The sequence below is a fragment of the Crassostrea angulata genome, chromosome 7, assembly GCF_025612915.1.
Source record: "Crassostrea angulata isolate pt1a10 chromosome 7, ASM2561291v2, whole genome shotgun sequence".
Lineage (NCBI taxonomy): Eukaryota > Metazoa > Mollusca > Bivalvia > Ostreida > Ostreidae > Magallana > Magallana angulata.
Genome location: NC_069117.1, coordinates 59710781 through 59734622, shown reverse-complemented (window position 1 = coordinate 59734622; position 23842 = coordinate 59710781). Strand labels below are relative to the sequence as shown.

General features: G+C 32.6%; 3 protein-coding genes and 1 pseudogene across 3 annotated transcripts in view; 3 read left to right on the top strand and 1 right to left on the bottom strand.

The window, feature by feature from the left end:
* The window catches only part of LOC128155769 (uncharacterized), a 28702-nt gene extending 23280 nt beyond the window's left edge, over positions 1 to 5422 (top strand). Inside the window, exons 8-14 of the mRNA XM_052817620.1 lie at positions 530 to 622; positions 713 to 814; positions 919 to 1108; positions 4277 to 4432; positions 4522 to 4607; positions 5148 to 5218; positions 5323 to 5422. Coding sequence (XP_052673580.1) covers positions 530 to 622; positions 713 to 814; positions 919 to 1108; positions 4277 to 4432; positions 4522 to 4607; positions 5148 to 5218; positions 5323 to 5407 — 783 coding nt within the window. The 3' untranslated portion in view covers positions 5408 to 5422. The remainder of the gene's footprint in view (positions 1 to 529; positions 623 to 712; positions 815 to 918; positions 1109 to 4276; positions 4433 to 4521; positions 4608 to 5147; positions 5219 to 5322) is intronic.
* Positions 5423 to 7827: 2405 nt separating this feature from the next.
* Positions 7828 to 8672, top strand: LOC128191420 (uncharacterized; annotated as a pseudogene).
* Positions 8673 to 9734: 1062 nt separating this feature from the next.
* Positions 9735 to 12525, top strand: LOC128156551 (cell adhesion molecule 2-like). The gene is made up of 8 exons (XM_052818725.1): positions 9735 to 9863; positions 9973 to 10308; positions 10512 to 10775; positions 10862 to 11128; positions 11418 to 11720; positions 11996 to 12091; positions 12210 to 12234; positions 12379 to 12525. The coding sequence occupies exons 1-8, from the start codon at positions 9800 to 9802 to the stop codon at positions 12458 to 12460; spliced, it is 1437 nt and encodes a 478-aa protein (XP_052674685.1). The 5' UTR covers positions 9735 to 9799; the 3' UTR covers positions 12461 to 12525.
* A 487-nt stretch (positions 12526 to 13012) lies between these two features.
* LOC128193126 (uncharacterized) lies at positions 13013 to 22537 on the bottom strand. The gene is made up of 10 exons (XM_052866387.1): positions 22238 to 22537; positions 21848 to 21902; positions 21638 to 21760; positions 21202 to 21305; positions 19537 to 19621; positions 19125 to 19270; positions 18629 to 18676; positions 17894 to 18023; positions 15990 to 16112; positions 13013 to 15658 (listed from the first exon to the last, which is right to left on the bottom strand). The coding sequence occupies exons 1-10, from the start codon at positions 22400 to 22402 to the stop codon at positions 14838 to 14840; spliced, it is 1800 nt and encodes a 599-aa protein (XP_052722347.1). The 5' UTR covers positions 22403 to 22537; the 3' UTR covers positions 13013 to 14837.
* Between the last annotated feature and the right edge of the window lie 1305 nt (positions 22538 to 23842).

Genomic DNA, 23842 nt, shown 5'->3' with positions numbered 1-23842 from the left:
ATTGCGACAACCAAGTTAACTAAGGACTTTTCCCCTATGTTTTAATGTCTACCTGTTAGGAGTGAAACGATAAATATTCCTGATCTAGAGTTAAAATAGTATTTATCGATCTTAATTAAGCTTGTATTGTAAGTTTGACAATGTTTTCATTGATTTAGACTTTTAACAGACTATTGCGGTTGGTTGAACATCAAGGGAAAATGAACCCTTTCACATTCATTCCAGTTGGTAAAAGTCCAAATTGTGTAAGAAACGTTGAATTTCAAACTAGTCATTATATGTTAAGTCTTTTTAAAACTATCCTTATTTACGCGAAACCGACTTGAAGCATTTTTTAAAAATCAAATAGTGATTCATTAATATCAAAGCCTAAGTTTGATAATGAAGCGGCAGAATTTATTGCTAAATAGTCGTTACATATTAGATAAGTATATGAATCATTGATTCTGATAAAATGCATAAAGGCAAAAGTCGCAACTCTTTGATTAATTTAAATAATCATATCAATGTTACCTCTTTAAAATCCAAGTGCCTATTAGGAGAATTAGCTTTAGCCGCAAGAGGGGGTCGACTCATTGGATGGACGGATGCTCGTCAATACGCAAGATTATCTCTCTGTTTTGTAAGAAATTCAAATTTGTGTTATAATAAAACGCGATCTATTTTTCTCTAAAAGCGAAAAAGCCATTTTTGGTTGTGTATTTTATTGTAGTATGTTGCTGGTAGTCTTCTCAGAAGGTTTCCCGACGAGACTATCACAGAAACAATCGTGAAAGGTGAATGTTCAAAGTTTGGTGGAAGTGAAGATGACATTGTAAGTTCGAAGTAAAAATGTATTGGACGAATTATAACCCATTTAACTAATGATTTATATGAAGCATAGAAATATTTTCTCTCTGCAATCCCTCTTTGTTTTAGAATCAAGTATGTGAAATTTTGAATGAAAGAGAAGTATATGGAGATGATAATGACGTTTCAGAAGACAGATTTAAAGAACGATATTCGGATATGCCTTGTGCTGGTACGAGAGTAAGAAGAGGAAGACACTGGAATTATGAAAACCAGGATGACTATGGTGTTGGAACAGTGACAGGACATTCAGAAGAAGGTGTTTTTGCCTTTTTTCATTTCACAAATATAAAATAAACAATTTTTTGATTAGAAGTTGTTCTTCAAAAGCATTTGTTGAAATCACATCTATATCCAAAAATGCTGGTAAAACAAATCGTTCAAATATACATTGTAAGAACTGCGAACGGTAAGCATTGTCTAGTCGCCTAGCTAAAAGGTCAATTATTTATAATTGTCTAATTAAATTTATTTTTTATGATACATTTATATATACATAAAATATCAATGATTCGGTCAAATACAGAGATATAACATTGTATATTCGGTTAAAATAGCTAATTCCATAATAGTAAATAACGGAAAACGGATTTAAAAAAACAGATCCCCCCCAAACCCTCTCTGTAAGACAAAAATTCCTTTTGAGGGTTTTTGTATATTGTTATTTAGCATATTCGCACTAAAGGGTTTGTTGTTTCAACGAGGGGGGGGGGATATTAATTAACAAATATGAATTAAAATGAAAATTTACTTTAATATTGAACGTTTTCATGTGATTATTAGGACCGCTTAATCTCCTAACTCAACAGTGACCGATTTGAATAAAGAAATTTTAGACACTAGACCCCTCCCCCTCGCGTAAGTAAAACGTTTGTTAAAAAATTCTTAATTCAACTACAAATTTTATTTTTGATATAAATCAATTATGAATTGATTATACTTTTTAATAGATATCTTTGTTTTTGATTATCTTACTTAAATTCCGCAATATCTGGATGTAAAATGTAGGCGGGAAACGGGCGTTAGCGTAAGCAGTTCTTTGCACTGTAGGTTCATAATTAATAATTATGCCCAGGAAGGACATTGTCGGAATTTGGATTTGGAGTTGGATTGATTTTTTTTCTAATTTTACTTTGTAAATTCAAAATATGAATAATCTTACTTTCCGGGTGATTGTATCAATATTAGTCACAATAATAATTTATTTGTTTTAAATATAATAAAAAGGAAGACTTCTTCCAAGAGATATAATTAGGAAAGAATGAAAATAGGATGGATTAACGAAAATTTACTAAAATAGTCTGTAATATCAATACTTTATCTGGATTCCCTATATATGATAGAAATCATGACTGCCAGGCGTTAGGAAGGGACCCTAAGTTGGGGGGGGGGGGGGGTTGGGGGTTGGGTTAAGATAGAAGTCAAAGTTGATGAAAGAACAATAGAAAACAATATCGAAACCTTTTCTTTATAGAAAATAAGATTAAACGATTAATTAGTGTTCAATTTGTGAACTAATGTCAAAAGAGGCATACTATACTACTACAGAATGTTTCAGATTACTTATGCTATATTTTGGTGTCATTTCAATGAAAAATATGTAGGTGAAGATAAAATGTTAAGTGATAAAATTATACGGTCATATATATTTTTTATCATTTCACAGGCATAATTCTTCATACAAGTAGTTCCTCATGCAAAGGGGTTACATGTAGAATGTTTAAGGGGTGGTTTAACTGTGAATAGGCGATATTGAAGAACAGTCTGAAGGAAAATACATATTTATACTACTATATTAAAATAATAGACTCGAATAGTTGGTCTTTAATACAGAGAAATCGGAAGAATACTGTCTTTTGTTTTATATATTTCAAACATCATTGGTACTTGGAAGATTACCAATTTGTTTTTATTTTTTCTCAGTTAAGTTTCACTAATTAATAATCAACGAAATTCCTCAAAAAATCCCGGAAATCACCTGGATTTTTTGGATTTTAAAATCTTGCGCTTGCGTAATACATTAACGCTAACGGGATCTTTAGTATTTGTTTCCACAATATCACATCTGCATGAATAAATAATACAAATACAAATAATAAATAATTCAGAAATAATAATACAAATACGGGTAAATTTTCATTGGACTTTTACTATATATTCTGTTCATATATATTAATGATTTCTTATGAGAGAAAGTATAAAATAACAAATATACATTTTAACTAAGTACTTACTTTGGTCTCCGTGATGACAAAAAATATTTGATTACATGCAAAAAAGTAACAATATATTTGTTAGGAGAGTGAAGATAGAATATGTTTTATCGAAAAAATGAATAATGTCCTACGGACTCAGTTTTACAAAGAAAATACGTGTACGTTGGTGAAAAGGTGTTGAATTCTTCCATTCTATGGATTAAAATTTTTAGTTGAAAGGTATTTGCCGTCTCAAAAAGGTTTGTTGTGATGAATTTGACTATTATTTTCAAGGCAACTTCATTTACTTTCTGGAGCGATTCTGCACTTTTCTGCCACATTACGGGTATAAAGGAGGCATTCTAACTGTGGTGAGGGGCTTTCCCGAGATACAGTTAGATTATTAAAACTAAGGAAAGTGTAGTGAAAATGATAGCAATATTGTAGGCGTATAGCTTTGTTATGTTAATGTCAATAATAAGGTGTGTCGATGTACCTATTTCGTAAACGTCCGATATGCAATGTTAACCCGTGCACGCACGAGTCAAAGTCTAATTAGATTATTAATATAAAATCATTAGCTAAACTTTTAAATGTAGCAAGGTAGGTAAAAGGCATAAGCCTTAACATAATGTAAACAATAAATAGAGATATAATTGAGAGATGCAATGCCATTGCACTGTTTTGAAATAATAGAGCTAGTTACATGTAACTATTTACATAATGTGGTCAAAATATGCTGATGCTAGGCTCATACGCTTTCTTTCTCTACTTATTGAAGTATTTTAATTAAAACTGAAATGGCAATACCTTCTTAAACGTGCTGTATTCTTGCAAACGCCTCCATTAAAAAGTGATCAAAATTAGATACAAATAGCACTTTTATCAAACATGATTAAGGTTCATTCCTTCTATTTGAGTATGTCAGAAATAAAATGGAAATTGAAAATAAATAAAGTTGTGGAAGATGACATGGGATTTCTATATAACTTTTATTTTTGAAGTTTTACTCTAAGAAAGTCTTCAAAATGAATACCAATATGCCGTGTTCGGACCACCAGTTTTGTTAAGGTTTTTTTAGTACGTTTTATTTCTATTTGGTTTGGGATGGATATGGGTGTCTTAACTGGAACGTTAATCAACTTATGTATGACTTGAACGTTTGTGTTTAACAGTAACAGGATTTTGTAACCTTCTATCAAAATAACTCAATTTAACGGTATACATTTTAGTCGGCTGGTTAAATGTTGAATGGGACAATGGTAAACAATTTTCATATCGATTCGGACACAATGGAATTTCGGAAAACTATGATCTTCAAGTGTGTAATGAGCCCAGAAATATTCCAGAAAATCAACAAATAGCGATTGGGTGTCTAGTGTGCAAAGGTACGGAAAAAATTCGTTACTGTCCCAGTTTTTTAAAAGTCATTGTTTGTTTTTCATTGCTTAAATGACTCAAAATAAGTTTTCTCCAGGACCTGACTGGCAATGGGGCAATCAAAATGGTAGCGAAGACAGTATTGGAACTGTGTACCGGATAAAATCCAGAGGAGAAGTATATGTGAGAAGTCTAATGTTTATCATAAAAAAAAATAATGTACCTTTTTTACAAAACCAAAAGTAAATTCAATGTTCGAAAAAAGTTTCTACTGTATTGTACTGTATAAGAGAAGGATATGTTAAGAAGTCAAAACTGGGTGTAGAACACGTTTACTAATGTTTATCATAAAAAAAATAATTAATGCTCCTTTTTCCCAAAATCAAATGTAAATTCAATGTTCGAAAATTTTTCTACACTTCTAAAGAAACATCAAATTGTCTCACAGAATTTTGGTTAATGATTTGGACTATAAAACTTTTAAAGAAAATGTATGTGTAACGATTTATAGTACATATTTAATTTTGAAAAGGGTACACTAAGAATGTAAATATTTGAACACGAAAAAGACTTATGATTCATAATTTGTTGCAGTTTACATCAATTTCATTTTCTATAAGATTCAGTCAACAAAATTATTAAAACATTTATCCACTTCTTGTAACAAATTCCATTCACCAGGTTGATATGGTCAATATTTTTTACAATTGTTTATGTGAGCAGGTGAGATGGCCAAATGGAAATAAAAGCAACTACAGATTCGGATACAAAGATCAATATGATTTAATACTGTGGTATGGCTGTTTTACAAATGAGGCATATACGATATGAGATAAAAAATTATCATATTTCCACCAATTTGATACCATTCGTTTATAATTTTTGTACTTAATGATAGTGATCCACGCAAACCAGAGGTAGCTGCATCGTACAAGTTACAACTTGAGATGTCCAAGCAGGGAAAAAACTGGAAGTCAACATAAGGATCTACTAAACTTTATTGTGTCTTTCTCTGATCAGTTCAGCAACAAGTTTGTAAAGGTTAAGAAACCCTTTGTATAAAAGAAGAAATATGGACTATTACAATAATATTAATTCATTGGGGTTTTTTGTTTGTTTGCTTGTTTTTTGTTTTGTTTTAGTTTTTTTTTTTTTGGGGGGGGGGTGGTAGTAAAGTTTTCTTTATAAAAGTTTAAACGGTTTTTATAAAAACATCGTGTGTGCATTCATAGTTATTATCGATGTGTTATATTTGTTCGATGATATTTGTATTTTGTGTTTGTTCAGAAAGTGTGTTTTTAACATTTTTGAACATTTTAAAACATCCGACTTTTGAATGAATACCAATTAAGGTGGTATGGGACACCTGTCAATATTGATGTGGATAAAAGAACACAAAAGACGAAATACTTTCACTGTTTTAGAATTTTCAAATTTCACAGTATCAAAAATAGTTTAAGGTGGCATGTTACACCAAACTTTTATTTTATGGATCGTTAGAGTATCATTTCTGAAGCAAGATTGCGTTGTTCAAAGAAGGGTATATGTCCTGAATCTTTTTATACGAATTTTTCGTAGTTTTACGAAAAGATGGAAATCTGTTTTGTTTGCAAGTAACGCACTGTAAAAGTTAAATTCTGATGTGAATAAATGTAAATAATAAATATCTAATAAACAATTTTTTGATATAAAATTATGTAAATAAAATCTGTTGTTCATATTTTTCAAACCTATGGAGAAAATCTTTTAAAAAGACGTGTCTTATGGAGAAGAAATATAAGGCAATCACTTTTTAAATTATTAATTGAAAATCAACAATATTTCTTCATATATTAAAGAAATCAATTAAAGTTTTAATTGTTCTTCTAATTTACAAACCACATTACAACCAAACATCCTAGTTTTTGGGTGAAATTGTTAAATGTTTTTCAATTTTCTATCATTCAAGTCGGGATCAGTTAAATTTCCATTGGGTGTTGTTCAATTTTGAAAATATGCCATATATCTTAAATTTTGCAATGACTTACAGATTCATAGTTTATGCTCTAAACAATTGCGCTACGCTGTTAGTTAATAATATAAGGAAAGAAAAAAACTATAAATCAATACTTGATTTTATTGTTTATTTGGATCGGAAATACGTCACATTAGGGTGGTGTCTCGAACAACCTTAACAAACCGCTGCAAAATACATGTATATTTTTTCTGCGGAACACATCGTAAAAAATTATTACCTTTATTAGGGGAACATTACAATGGACCAGTTGAATTTTTGAATTCTCATTTCCTTGAATTTGATTTTGTGGGCTGTTTTGTTGTAGTTTTTTGTTTGTTTGTTTGTTTGGTTTTTTAAACGAATTATCAAAGAACCATGTTCATTATTATCGTTCCACAGAAATCATAACGCTGAAGACATTTTTGAATGAGCATGTTAGACAGAGTTTTATGTGGGCATATTAACCAAATTTTTCTTAGTTGTGTGTTTTACAAAGCTCTCATCTACTGACAGTATTTACATTTGTATCAATAAGGTGTTCATCTCGAACCAAATTGCTTACAATACATTATCGATTTCTTAAGATATTTTTTTCAACGAGTGAATTTTGCAATGAAAAGTTGTCACCGGGCTGATTATGTACCTTACTTATCTTTCTTAATGATATCAAAGTAAACAATATCTTATCATGAAAAACATAAAGCGATTGGACAGCTGTCAACTTGTAATTAATTTCCAAAGAGTAAATTTATTATGGCTTTTAATCATAAGATTTAATAAGACATATTGAACATCATCTTCAAATTAAGTAAAGATCGTTCATTCTATAAATAGTAATATATTTATACTTGTTTCGAACTCCTATAGTCAAATGTAACAAATATGTTCAGAAAATTAAAACTACGGTAATTATATCGGTAACTTAACGCAAAACGACGTGTAAACCAACCTAGTTTTGATTCTTTTTATGAAAACCCCATTTTATAAAAAGATTATTGTTTCAGGTAAATATTTTTGTTTTTCACGATTCATAACTTTAAAAATATGGTGATTCTTTAAAAGCGCATTTAGTTACACATGTATTAGTACACAAAACGTGGCTAGAGTTTTAATTATGTAACAAAGAATTCTAAGGTCTGTATTCCCCCTTTAATCTGACGTTTTTGTCTCAGAAATGATAAAGTAAAAAGAAATTAAAAATTGTGAGTCAAAATCGCTAAAATGTCACTTTAATCAATAAATTAAATATGAAAGTTGACGTTCACTATGCTTAGAATGAAGAAAAATTCAGAATGAAAAAAAAATAGATTATGCAAATCTATTCTTAAAGTAATATCATATTTAATTACAAAATCGTCTAGAAAACTTACTGTTAAAAATCTTTTCAAACTTCGGTAAAAAAAAAATTGGCCATGGGACACGAATAAAGTTTTAAGAATACTGAGCAAGAACGTATCGGGTCGGAAAGGGGTGTTCTTTAAGGATTTCCGTAGTGCAAATCTACAAGACATAGTTGAAAACGATAACATGTTTCTCCCTGGAGACAAGCGTGATCCAGATACAATAACTCAGACCAGCTCACAGGAGTTTCTGGATCACGCCCACAACAAGACGGTCCTTCTTCACGACTCCTCGCGCCTGAAAGTCCAATCAACACCATTCAACTTGCTGTGATGTTGACAAAGTCCTGGCTCAAATGGTAGACGTATACTCACTAGCTCCTACAAATTCGGTCGTCAAAATGTTCAACTGCGTAGCATGGCATTGGAAACTGACAGTAGAAAAAGGTCCACAAGTCTTTTATAAAAACGGGAGACAAATCGTGCTGTTGGCGCAGTATCTAGCATTGCAGACGGAAACTGAGTTGTTGATTAGTGGAGACTTCAACCTACCGATGGACGCAATAAGAGCACTGGTGACAGACCACAACAACTTGATCCAAAACGGAATCGACAACGTCAAACCAATGTTTGAAGAGCTTGGCTACATGGATGACAGTCCCGGCCGAAGACTTCTACAGCTCAAGATACACACTTGCTAGAGTCTGGACAAAGTCACCGATACGGGTTTCTTTGTTGCGTCAAAAGAGAGGCAACTTATGGAAACAACACAAACTCAGTTGGAAACCCTGACCAAATGGCCGGGGTCCCCAGTTAAAAACAATCGGTTTACCGACTTACTGCCCAGTTCCCAGTTACACCAAGACCCAGATGTACATCCCATCCAGACCACCCAAACATCACGGGGGTTAACGTTCAATTTAAAGAAATTATACAGACTATTATATGTACTATTTTCCTGTCCGGGTTTGCAACAATGAGACCAATGAACAAGGTGTCTAGTGTTCTTAATTATAATGATTATACTGAACAAAAGCATGATGACATGAAAGTTATGACATACTTGGATGTTTTTGATATTTTTCTTTAAGTTTAAAAGAGCTGATAAATATCACATGTGAATTGAATAAGTAAAAAAAGGAATATAGTATATTTTTCACAATAATTTGTTATTGGTAAAATTAAGTTTCGAATTGATGGTCATTTAAACTTTATGTTCACTGATTTATGGTGACACTGGTAAGTTATACTTTTGTGCAACTTAAAAGTGCATGTGCATTAATATAATCACCACTGATAGAGCCTGATGTGTGATAATCATGGGATAAATTTATATCCAGCGATAAAAAAGCTCAACAAGAATGATTATTTTTTGTTACAATTAAACCAAATCAATGAATTGGACATTTTCAACCGTTATTTATTCTCAGATGAATAAAGTATTTTTGATTGATATATAATATGAATGAATAAAAAATATGCACCTGTCGATTTTAAAACCTTTGACAAGGTTATTACGGAACGGGAAATAAACAATTACAATAAACATCAATATCGTCATGTCTAAGTGATAAAAAATGACAGAGTATCAAACCATGAAAGAACAAAGAATCAATACGGGTATCTGTACAATATGCTACATCTATTTTAATCTGAGGGAAATATTAAATTTTAATTCACAAATACCTAGCCGTCGTAAAAGAGCTGTTTTCTTATTGAATTGTTTTTTTAAATATTCCATTTTTTTTTTAATTTCAAGTCCCAAGGAAAGCATTCAAATTTTTAGAATTTTATCGTGGGCTCTGAGTTAATTGCTTTGACTTGGAGTGTTTTACCCTTGGAGCGGATATACTTTTTATCATAATGAGATTCATGTATAATCATACTGACGTCCGTAACACATTGCATCAAGAGCAAAGGTTGAATTTGGAGTTATAACGCTTTAAACTCTTAGACAGACCAGGACATTTTTTTTAAATCGTTGAATCACAAATTGTAAAATGTATTTAATAATGTTTATATCTTTCTGAAATATAAATATGGATAACATCGGATTGCTTTTTATACTCTTAATGATATTGAGCGCATACAACAGCTCTGTAGGTAAGACGTGGATCATACAATAGCTAATCATTTTATCATTTCAATCATTGCTGACGACAAAAAAGTTATCTTTACAGAGTTAATATTTTTCGTGAAATTTTAATTCCAGGACAATATAACCTAACTAGTTCACTTCCAGCAGCAATACTAGGAAAGGCATATTCGTGGACGTGCTCCATTTTTACACCAGTAGACCAAAAGTATACTGTTGTTAAATTTACAAGGAACAGTATCCTTGTTGGAACTGTTGGATGGAATTCTGACGGTACATGTCTTTCTAATCCTCAAAGTTCAAGGTATGAGCTTCACTGTGTCTCCGAAAATGTATTTTCTCTATCAATTCCTCCTGCAAGCATGACGAAATACGAAGAAAGCTCAGACTGGCGATGTGGTTACTTCGGGGATGAAAGTTACAAAAGCAAGGTTGTACAACTCAAAATTGCAGGTAATTTTATGAAAGTTTTTTTTAGAGACTGGTAATTCCTACAAGCATTAATGAATATGAAAACCTAAGAATAAACTTTTCAATAAAAACTTTCATAAATTTTGAAATATATCTAAGTCAGTTAAATCCATAAACAATAACATTTCCATTGATTTTGAATGGGTACAGTTTTAGCAGTTTTGAATTTTTTTTTTCATTTTAAGTATTTGTTCGGAACTTGTCTCTTTCACCAAACAAAAATCCGTTAACCTTGGCAGAAGGCACAAGGACGTTGGTTACGTGCTCTGTAAATAGTGATGCCTACCCCGCCCCCATCATCCAATGGTTTATCGGGGAAACTGAAGTTAATGGGACCAACCAAAAATTGGAACTGATGGCTGACAAGAATGATGACGCAAAAATATTACGTTGCCGGGCGACCAACAATAACAACTCGCTCACTACAGCTACAGTCCTGAATATTCTCTGTATGTTTTATTCCAAGTTGTTGAATTTATGTATTTACACGATTACAATTTTTAAAGATTAATGTTTTTTTCTAAATCACGAATAGACAAACCCGTTACCAGGATTGCATCTCCCAAAGTCCTGAATGTTAATATTGGCGGGAAAGTAAAAGTCAACTGTGAAGTTGTAAAGGCAAACCCTGTAGTAATTCTGGAATACCTCTGGTCGGTGCCAGGAAATCCTGAAATTGTTGGAAGAGAATCGTATTTAAGTATTGATAGAGTTTCACTGAGGGGCAACAATACTCTGCAGTGTAGCGCCAGAAACAGTGTTGGGTGGTCGAATGTTGCTTCAGTTGCCATCAATGTTCTCTGTGAGTTCAAGATTTAAAATGCATATAGTATGGTGATTTCTAATTTTTAGAAATTGAAAATCATACATTTGAATCTCCTTCATGACATGGTGCTTGAAGTGGGAAGTAGATTTCGCTCTAGTCATAATTATTTTGAAATAATATACATGTACATGTATAATATTTTTATTCTTTTATGTATTTTTCTTACATTAAAAAAATCTTATAGATTCATGAATTATTCAATCAAAATAATTCATAATATTCGAAATTGGAATAAATTTAAACAGATGTTTATTTAAATTGCTAGTTGTGCCTCTTTCCCCAAAGTTCATTAAAGCAGTTTGCTGCTACGACCATGCCGATATTATATGGGCAACATCAACGTCTGGTTCTGTGGAGCAAACATCCTTTGTACAATGGGCTTCAGATGCAATTAATGGGCCCTTCTATAACGCAGCAACAGACGCTGTGAACACGACAGAGGAAGACGTGTATTCGGTGAGGGTGAACCACTTGTCCCCAGACAGCAGGTACTTGTTCCGAGTGGTGTCTGTGAACCGGTACGGATCCGTCAGCTCCACGACTGTCTCGTGTCAAATCAAAAAGAGAGGTAGGTTGTCAAAGTGAGAAAGCTGTACCTTCTGTGGTATTATTGATAAAATGACAATTTCAAGGAAACGTAATTTCGTGGCCAACTATTCTATCAGTGCTATATGGTATTGAATACATGCATTTTATTTCTATGAACATTTCGTTTTTGTGTATGAACAAAATATAACGAAATCACAGACAATTGATATTCAACAAATATTAATGAAATTTCAAGAGTATATGATTATACTGGTTTTAACCATGGGTGGACTTTGTTTTTTCTTGGTTCATCAGGGCTAGCTGTGGCCCTAGGGGTAACCTTCGGTGTCCTTCTATTTTTGTCTGTTGCTGCCAATATCTATTTGATTTATCGACAATCACAGACAAAAGGTGAACAGGGTTTTTATTTATGTCATTTTCAATTATTCTCAACAATTAAGTTTATCACTTATTTATGTATGAAAGATTAATTGATTTCTAAAATAAAATCTAACTCAAATTTGTGCAGATGGAAACACAACTAAGTCACCCAGGTAATCAATTGTTGTATTTCATCTTTATTTTAAAAAAATCAATAATAAGTATAGTATGTATCGATTAATGTCAGATGTTTTAAAACTAACATAAAATTTCTTTTCTTTTTTTTAACCCTTTTTGTATATCATTGAACTTTTCAGATCTAAGAAGGACACAAACTATGAAGCCGAATCTATGAAGCTATCAGATGTGCATCAATATCAGGAAATAACAGTTTCTTAAAAACAAGATGAGTTGAATTATTTGATAGGTCAAACAGTTACTGCCAACTGTGCTGTTATGATAATCATTAAAACCATTGAAAACCATTGTCAACCGACGCGAAGCGGAGGTTGACAATGGTTTTCGAGGGGTGTCAATTTCAACTGTTATCCTCCCAAACAGGCACTATTTATTTTGTTATACTGAATGTCTTAATTTTTAAGAAAATTTTACTGCTTTTATATAGGAATAACGTGAAATCTACATCGAACCGTACGCGCATAATTTTCGCGCATGTTACATTTTTTAATGTTACCCGTTGCTAAGTGCGTTGCTAACGCTGAGGGTAATAGAACGGATTATGAACTGCGTCTTAACCAATCAGATTTCAGTATTTAACATGAAAGTATAACAACATAATTTATGATAGATTATAAGTCTTGAATTCATTTTACCAGAACAAAGAGTAAATTGCAATCTTACGTTTGTACAAGACGACCTCTGCTTCAATATCAGCCTGCTTATACATGTCCATTTTACCACAAAATATGAATGACCAAATTTTATATAGCATAACTTTTGTCATGACAGACTTAATGAAAAATTATAATTTTGCAAATAAACTTAACCAAATTGTCATGAGAAATTCACGGCATATTACATTTAATCATTGTATAAGTTTGATTGTTATCTTCATTACTGCTATTAACAAACTGTTCATTTCAAAAATTAAGATAATAAATTTTTTTAAACAATTGATAATAATTGAGGCTAGGTGGTCAACAAGTTACCCATCATATATAATCAAAATTTTTAGATATACTTTTTTCAGCTATAAACTTTTATTTAGCAAAGAAAACTTCATACAATTTGAACTTTAAACATTTTCTTAGATATTCATAAAGACCTCTTCTTTTCAGGGAGATCAATAAACACTAAAAATGGCCACGAACTTCAAGCCCTTTTAAATATGATCAAAAGAACTCTTGTTCATTATATATTTCTATCCATTTGATGGACAAAATTGAAGTTATAAAATCACATACACTACATTTACATGATGCAATATATGAATGTAACACATAGATCCTATCTTTCTTATCTTTCCTACGAAATAAAGTAATTAAACTTTCGACTTTATACAATGATTTCAACTTAAAATTTGACAATGATTCATTTATTTCCTTTTTGGCAAAGTTACAGAATGCCAGTTATGTAGGTTTCTGTCGGTCGTAACGACCTTGGATGACATATTTTAATGTTCCGTTTATACAGTTACACAAAAGAAATGATAAATTTATATCATATATACACAATGTATATCAAAACATTTTGAATAACGTATAACAAAATCTTAATGTGTATAATATGCTTATTATCCTAATATAATCATACTATAAACACCATATTATATCCCTTGATTTAGTTAATATATGTAAAATAAACAAACTATCTGAATCAATAAAGTGATTTATATAAAGATTACTGCAAAAAAGAAGGACTTGAAAACAGTGCTGTAATAGTTCTTTGAAAAAGTTGTTGTACAATAAAATATATATACAAAAACTATATATACAACAAGGAACTGATAAACTGACAAATAAAATAACACAAATATTGTTAAACCATGTTACACGAACATCTAATTATCAATATCGTAAATTATGCAAAAAGAGTATAATATTTTCCTCAATTTATTTGCACATTTACTGAAAACTAAAGTGAAAAGAAACAAAGGCATTTGTCATATGACAGATTACCCGAAAAAATTCCCCATTAATAAAGTAAATAAAAGTTAGTATTTAAAAAGATTGATTGTCTAGATGTTCAAGATTATTTTTGATGAAAATTTTGAAAATGCTCTCTAGCTAATTACAAACCTCATCATGTCCACAATCTTTACATTAGAGATATTACGCACGTTTTGTTACCCTTTACAAGCCTAAAATCGTCAACGAAATTTCATGTACGTGATCATGTCAAAAACTGAAAAAATAAGATTGTTCAAAATGCATCTAACTTTGGCAATTTGGCGAAATAAGGCCCTTAAGATTTCCAATGACTCAATAAAAAGTATTTTTCCTCAATCCTTATACTTTATACCTTTGTCTCTTCCAGACCTATATATACCTCAATGCGTATATATTCTTATTCATAAACAAATTCATGTACAGTTACCACAAATCCCCCATAAAACAAAAAACAAAAACAAAACAAAACAAACACACAAAAAAAACACACAAAAAAACAAGACAAGTAACAATAATATTGTTTATACTTGTACAGTTGAACTTCGATATCTCGAACACTGATGTCTCGAATACAACTGATATATCGAAGTGATTTGTAAGTCTATATGTATCTGTATATGATTCTTGTTGAATCCCTTGTTAGATCCCTACACGCTGCGTTCCCCCAGACTCACTGCTTCTACATCTAGTGAGCCGGGATTATTTCTCCTGGTCCGCCTGGAGGCATCGTACGAATCATTAATTTGCTTCATGCACTCACTTTGTGTGACGTAAGCAGAGTCCACGTCCGAGTCTTTATCCGGAGGAAGAAACCAGGAACGACCAGAAAATATGGTGGACACCTCAGAGTCGCCGAGGTCAGAGTGACTGGTGTAAATATAACAAGGAACTGGGGTCCTAGCCAGTGTTATCGGAGGGATGGTTTGGGAAACACTTTCGATTGCATATGATATGGAGTTAACATCGATCGACTTTTCTCTGTCCTTATCTGGGAAAGATAAATCACTTGTACCTCGATTCGACCACGGTCCGTACAACTCAGATGGCACATCTTCCTTTTTCATACATGCGTGGTTCTTAGATGTCATGCTAATTGAAAGATATTTAATGAGCCTATCACAGTCATAGCTGATGTCGAATGTTGGATATCTAGGCAATACCGATGCTTTGTATTCTGTATTATCGGCGTTAGCAAAAACTATAATTTTCTCGCTAAATTTATCTGGTTTCTCGAATAGGGCTAACATGTGATCTAAACTATTCCTTGAAAGAATCACTACCACAATATCAGCTGAGATTTGGTTAATTGGGACAATGTTCCGTCGTGACAAGCATAATTTCTTGCATTTGATATTAAGTTCTGCGCTGATTGTTTTTTCTAACTTTCTAATAGTTTTGGAGGGAAAGCATTTTGTTGCAATAATCGTTAATGAAACCGATGACGATCGTTTCCTTTGTAACATTCTCTCTGAAAATAAGGGATAACAATTTTAAAAATCCCACACCTGAAATGAAGATTACCCATACATTCTCTGAAAAAGAAGAAACATCATTTTTCTAAATCTACATGAATTGTGACGTATCAATTCTAAAACGAAACTGATTTGAATGGTGGCTCAACATTCATTAGATTTAAGAACAAAACAACCCCGACCTCGTTACAAAGGAGTTGTTCTTTTTCAAAATTTGTACAGTTTTTCTTGCGGCAGTAGGAAATCAGAAAGTTATGTGAAAAGATGTATTTTTTACAGTGGTAGAGATATGAAAATGGTTTCATATATATAAAACATTGTACATACTGCATCCACGCTTCCTAATGGTATTGACTAAAACTGAAATCCCAATCACAGCAACAATTCCTCCAAAGGCAAGGCTAATAGACAAGATCAGGTATGTGTCATCTGATGTGTTTTGATTGATGTCTTCAACAGTAAAAACAAAGGGAATGTTTTAAGCAAACAAGAAAAATGGGGGACACTTATTTACTAGAGCTTATGTAGGGTATCAGTTTGCCACGGCTATATGCAATCAAAAATACTGTTATTCAAAAAGAGAAATGAGACTTTCTTCATCCGTCAAAGCAATGAGGATGTACGAGGGTCAATCAAAAAATACGAAGACAATGTGGCTGTCTATCATATATTTTTAAAGAGAGTCATACTTAAAAGATTAATCTGTGCACCAACACTAATGTTATTGATATACGAAGTTTTAGTCCATTTGATGAAACGGTATTTTTGTTACCCCTTTTTAAAAACAACATGTTTTGTCACCACGGCGCACGGTAACGTTCAAAACACGACGTCAAAATTAAACACGCACAGGTTATAGATATACCTCATCTTCATATCACGCTTAGTCTCTTGTGCCTTTCTCCTTACAATTTAAAATGGCACTGAACCACTTAACATCTAACTTGCACACATCTGTTCGAGAATCATAAGTTAGTTCTTCAAAGTTTTCATTTTCTATAGTCTGTCCCAAGATATTTATGCTGCATATTTGAACGATTTTTAATAAAAATACACATACCTGTGACTGAAGTGCAATTAAAATCGATGAAAGGGAAAATTCCCAAGATAACTTCATTCACACATTATCATTTTTCCCTCGTAAAAATTCACATGAACGAAAACAGATTTCCTACGGAGATTTATAATGGGGAATGTTGACATCTTTTCTCCATTCGGAAATACTCGGGACACCTCGCGCAATTTTTCAACGTTATCATCCGGGCGTCTTCATCTCCTTGGCAATGGAAAAACCTCGTAGACTTTTTATTTTTAGCCGTGTACTGATACCCGACAAGCTAGAGGGGGCGTTTCAAAGGGGAATTCTTGGGATTTTTTCATACTATTGAATGAACATCGTCTGAACCAAGAGGTATTTATAAATATTGAATAATTTAAGAAAATATGCGGCAAAAATATCTTATGACAGACTATAACCGTGTATCTCTTAGTTTACAGCAAGGATAACCCTAGAAGTCGGTTGACGTTACTTTTTTTTTTTACCAAATATTTACAGATATTCTACTCTCTTTCGGACTGTTTTATATTCAAAATACAATTATCACCACCCCCACAAAATTTATTACAGTTAAACACAAACTTGCAAATAATTGTTGACTTATTTTTTGCACCATTTAGCATTTTCACAGCTTGCGTCGGCTTTTTCCTGGGTTAAATCCATTTTGTTTGTACCTCTCGTTGCGCCGTGACGTCCGGCGACGTCGATGATTTTAGTCAATTTTAAAGAGGACTATCTGTCTTTAGTTACTAATATCTGTTCGACAAATCTGTCATTGTTTGGAACTTTGAATACCAAGACAAAACTTAATTTGAGGTTTCAATATCATTTGTTTTTAAGCCCAATTTATAGAGATATTACTTTCAACATTATATGAATTATTGTTGACATAACACAAATTTTGACCGTGCGCCGTAACCTCATTTTTGCAGGATTAGATTCTAAATAATTCTTAGAAATAAAGGAATTTATTAACTTTTTTCTTGGAAACTGTTTGAAACTGTTGCTAAATTATGTCTACCAAATTTAGTAATGATATGACGTTAAGTTACATAGCTATGACAAAAGTCTTCGTATTTTTTGATTGACCCTCGTACCTTCCATTATTCAAAGACTTATATTTGCAACTTTGACATGAACTTTGAAGTGTAGGAATTTTATGCTTTTCTTTCACCTGCCGTTTTCCTCAGAGGAAATTCAAACAATTTGGAGCGTTTATCGGTACAGCTGATTGGCTGCCTTCTATCTGTGACGTCACGTCCACATGGACTCGGGCTCCCTTCCACCATTTCAAGAATTCGAACCTACATCACGAATGCATAAAGAGGCTACTATATCAAGAACAGTTTTTTTCTTGTTCTACAAATTTCTATTTTCATTTCTTTAAATTATTCTAATCGCTTTTAGTTAAGCAGAATATTACAATTATATATCTATTTTATAGGACGCAGGGTATCACCAATTAACGAGTTAAAAAAATATTTGCATACATCAATAACAAACAGATACAGATACATGTATACGGACCAGAACATGACTGAGAAGATGTTTACAAAAGCTGTGTTGAATTTATACACTATTCAAATACCAAACATATTAACTGAAGAGTTTTAATTAAATTTAGAGGACGTACTTAGTTTGAAGACCGAGAACACTTGGAGAGATATGAAGAGTTATAACAATAATCTCAGGTTCAGTACTGCTTAAATACTAATACATCAATATTAATTTAACTTCAACCGTATAATTTCAGAATTTAATAGTTTAAAATTTATGGGACCACTTGCGCGTTCTTTGCGATAGTGACAACCTCAAAAAACGTCATAAATGTTTCCAATCGTGTCTGGTTGGCCAGATTACAGCCTTACACTGATTGTTAGATATTCTTTGGTTTGAAATTGCTACATACCACGGTGTAATAGGTCCCCGCTGTTATGTTCCTGAAGATTACGTAATTCTGGAAGCAAATCATTCATTACGCTTAGAAGTCAAATGACGTTAAGAGGTAAAATAATATTAATTTACAATGCTGATCACTCAGTTTACCTTTAATTCAAAATCTCTTTATCTTGAGCAAATAATTTTCAGATAGCATAAATAAAAACCAGTCCCCTATCAAGCAATGTATTAGTTACACACGCATTTGGACAGATTTTGGATGAATTTTTATCAAATTAATTTGCAATCCTGTGTGTTTTATGAACACTTCATGTTAATGAATTATTCTGTATTAAATACAAAGTGCAATATTTGAACGACCAGGAACCAAAGAATGTTTAAACATGTGTGGTTACCATTTATTTTTCATATCTAGCACAAAATCAATCAACATGAAACAATTGTCCGCTTAGTTTAAACAAAAGAAATCTGCGTTGAGTGATTTGACTAATATCCCCTGTGTATACCTTTCCCGTTCTCTCGCTTTTTATTAAATTGTTAAGGCTATCCCACAATTCAACTGCGTACCATTTGACATTTCGACTTTTGACGTCAAATGTGACCTTCAGGTAAGACGAATTGGATCTACTGATTATGACGTCACTGATCCAATCTGTAAATCAAAGTATAATAACCAAATATAAGTTATAGGTGCTCTCCAATGAAAAGGAGCCAGATATTAAAGCGTGTTCTCGTCATGGATATCATATTGGTATTCATATTAGATAAAGTCATATTAAAATTAGGCATAAACATACAAAATTGTTTATTTAAAGTTTTATCTTGAACATTTTGTATCCTGTTAAGCATCAATGCAGGATATCAGAAAGCAAAATATTATTTTAAAACTTGAAAAAATACTGTAGTTTAAAATACAACCGTGTGTTACGGCCGGGTCACTCATTAGCTGGTGCATCTCTGGGACCATTGAAGCGATCCCGTCAATAGCCAGAGAGAAAGAGGCCTACAAGTGAGATTGCATTAAACCAAATGCAACGAACGACTACTACAACACCGGAAAGAATTTCAAATTGAAAGTTAGAGGAAAAAGGACTCTATATCAAAGAGTACCTAAAGAATGAGTGACTATTTCATAAATTACGGTCTAAATGCCATATTTAAAAACATTGAATGAAGGTTTGCGTAAAAGTGAATTTATCAGTGAACATCAGTGGTATCTTTTATTCTCTATTAGACACTATAGTGATACATACAGAGATCCAGAGACAAGGCTAAATAAGAAATGTCTCTAGCCGTAAACACATAGGAAACAAACACCATTAAACGATTGAATTGTAAAGTGTATAAAAACGCATTGTGGTGCATAATCTCCAAACACATTATAACATAAAACAGTTGTTTATTGCTTAAATAGACTGGTGCAAATATTTTGCATAAGAACATTGATATAGACTACTTTGCTTCATCATAAAAAGGACTTATTGAAAACCGTGACTTACAATTACTACAGTGATGAAAATAATGTGGATGAGTTGAGATAGGTTCACCAATGACGGACAGAGAAAAGGAAGCCGGTAAGAATGAACGTGTCAAACTATACAACGTAAAGCAACTATAATCTGATAATTCTGAGAAAGCATACAGAAAAAAATATCGGAATATAAATAATATGACAGGAAGAAAGAAAGAAGCTAAAGTATCTAATTATAAAATGTTATAAGAAAATTGACCGTCCTCCCTCCCAAGAACAACATTAATTTTTACAAACGTCACAGGATGAACCTGTGCTATTTCAACTGAAAGGTGACTGAATGATTACTGAAAGGTGGCTGAATGATAACTGAATGATTACTGAAAGGTGACTGAATGATTACTGAAAGGTGACTGAATGATTACTGAAAGATGGCTGAATGATTACTGAAAGGTGACTGAATGATAACTGAAAGGTGGCTGAATGATTACTGAAAGGTGACTGAATGATTACTGAAAGGTGACTGAATGATTACTGAAAGGTGACTGAATGATTACTGAAAGGTGGCTGAATGATTACTGAAAGGTGACTGAATGATTACTGAAAGGTGACTGAATGATAACTGAAAGGTGACTGAATGATTACTGAAAGGTGACTGAATGATTACTGAAAGGTGGCTGAATGATTACTGAAAGGTGACTGAATGATTACTGAAAGGTGACTGAATGATTACTGAAAGGTATGATTACTGAAAGGTGACTGAATGATTACTGAAAGGTGACTGAATGATTACTGAAAGGTGACTGAATGGCATAGCTATGCTATTCAGTCACCTTTCCAGACCATTCAGTTATCATTCAGTTGACTGAATGACAGAGATTCATCCTGTTAACTTAAAACTTTATACTAGTAGGGCCATTGTATAGAAAACTGGATTGGATTTCTTTGTCTTATCCGTTTCTAGCATTACAAAGCAATTTTTATCGGAAAAGCGTTTTAACTGTGTATTGGCATATGGAATATAATTAAGAAGTTGCATTATTCATATTTCACATTCAATATGACTACCTGACTATTTTTCATATATTAATTAAGTTGATTGAAATCCCTACCAACGGCTTCTTGCATTCGGGAAACATGACAGATCTACACATCATCTTTCCGTCGTCCAGCATAAAGATCAAGAGGTAGCCACGAACCATTGGACTGTATTCCCCTAAAATCAAATATTACAGAGCGATGTGAGACAAGGCAACTTCCGGTCCCTCAACTCTGTGCTCTATTCAATTCTTTAAAAGAAAGGTTCAGAAAGAATTGACTTTAGGTAAGTTGATGACAGTGGAATTCGATTTGATTCAATATTTGGATTTAGACAATGCTTACATGAAATTTCACGTAAAGCAAAATATACGTATAATCATGTTACAAGTTTAGTACTCTACATGGGGCAAGCGGTAATGTCGTCCAAATACCCCAGCTAACCAAACCTAGCCGGAATCTGGCTGACTACAAACTTGACTAATGACTAGGCTTAGACTACAAACTTACCGGAAATGTCCACCTCTATCTCTGTCGTGTTGTCTACAACGTTGTTGGTCGGCACTACGGCCTTTGACCTCCATACGGTCAGGTTACGGAACCGCTGAGGACGTCCTGTCGCCTTATCGCAAACTGAAGAGGAAAACATCATGTACAGATACATAGGTACACATACAGGTCTCAGCATCAATGTGTGAACTCAAAGAATTCCCAGCTTACCTCCAATTTCGTAGGCTTCTTTCTTGCATGTTTCACAGAATTCTGATGGTTTCTCCTAAAATAAATTTCGTGATTCATTTGAACATATACTTTTTATACAGCATATGGTTTGTGTTTGAATGGTTCATTTTTGTGGCGGATTGAGTGTTGCATGAATGACTAGTATACAATCTATGCCCTTGTGAGAAAATATAAGAAACAAAAAAGAAGTGTGTGTATACATTTCAATGCTTTTGCTAAATTCTATTCATCTTTAAAACGCATGGTGGGTTGTGGTAAAATTTGTGTCGCGGATTTTTGCATGAAAGAATGTTTTATTTGTTACTCTTTTAAAAAGGAGATAAAAAAGACTAAGCAATGACCAAATCTGACACGTTAAAATGTACTCACCTTGTTCACAAACTTTACCCGGCATCCGTAACAGACGACACTGAGGCTTAAAATTAGTTCCCAGACGATCAAGACCCGGCGCCAATTCATCGTAATGTATGACTCCACACTCTGTATCCCTATTTCTCGCCGGATTGGTTTAAATACTGGACAAAGCATTGCCATGTGTGATTATTTGTCCAATAAATCACTAATCCCCTAAAACTCTGAATCCACTATGACGTAAGCAGTGATGATTTGAGGATATATGGGTTCTTTGGAATCACGAGTTCTCGATAACCTTCGATTAAATTTACAAGTACGTGTAGAAGGTATATTAAATATAAAAAAAAGTTATCAAAAAGCTATATTTTAGGCAACTTTGTTTACACTTTAGGAACCGTTGTAGGTCGGGGATTAACGCTGGAATGAGGGTAATACTCTGTGAAAGATATATATACGTCAAGCCGAGATATGTTCGTAGTGACAAATTACATGTAAGTTGATATCAGTTTGAAATAAAAAAAAAAACATCTTGATTTCATTTCTCTATATCTTGATACATGGAAAAGTTGAACTGTCACTGGTATGCTTGAATAACGGACTATTCGCAATTTATGACCACTTATACCACTACTGGTATTGCATTGTATTGTATATCAGGCATTATCAGCAGTATTACTGCAAACGCAAATAAATATGTTTCTGGTTTTTAAATTTAATAAAATTTTATTGTTAAAATCTCCCGGGTTATAATTCTATAATCATATCGGTACGGAAATTGTTTTCATATCCACCCAATCCCCCCCCCCCCCCCCCATAAAAAAAGAAAAAGAAAAAGAACAGAAAAAATAATGCACGTATGTTATTCCAATCATTATTCTGTTAGATACGTATGGACAAATCATAAATTTAAATGAAATTTTCAAAGAATCGTTTTTAAAAATAACCCCTTGACCGATTTTGACAAAATCTTGATTTTTATTATGCTGTTTGGCATTATATTGAAATATTTATACCCAGCCAATGGTTATTTTTATTTCTAATCTTATAAACAATCCAAAGTACGATTATTTAGCATGTTTCAAAAGATATAGAGAAGAGCAAATTAAAACGCCAAAGGAAAATCAAAGTACTGAAGTACTGACTGGAGTTGATTTTATCGATTATCATTTATTTAAAAAATCAACTAATCTTGCATGGCAATTACTATAAGTTTCTAGTCTGTTTTGAATTACGCACTTTTTTTATCATATAAATTATTAAACTTTTCCGGCAAGAATTTCGAGAAACCCCATATGAATCATGTGTAATACTTAAAGATAGATTTCAAACTATGTATTAGTAATCAAAACAATTCTAAAAATTGTATGGATCCAAGCACTATTGACATCGAACTCTTAATACAGTCTCGTTCAACTATACGCTCGGCTTTCTCCGTTAATCTCAGACAAGCAAGAGAGCCTCTCTGCTTGTCGGAGATTTACGGAGACAGCCGAGCGTTTGGTTGAACAAGACTGTATTAAACTCATTAAACTCAGGCGTAGGAATACATGAGACTACAACAATATATAAATTGTTCATATGCATATTATATAAAATCTTACTATTTTCAAAGTGTTTATA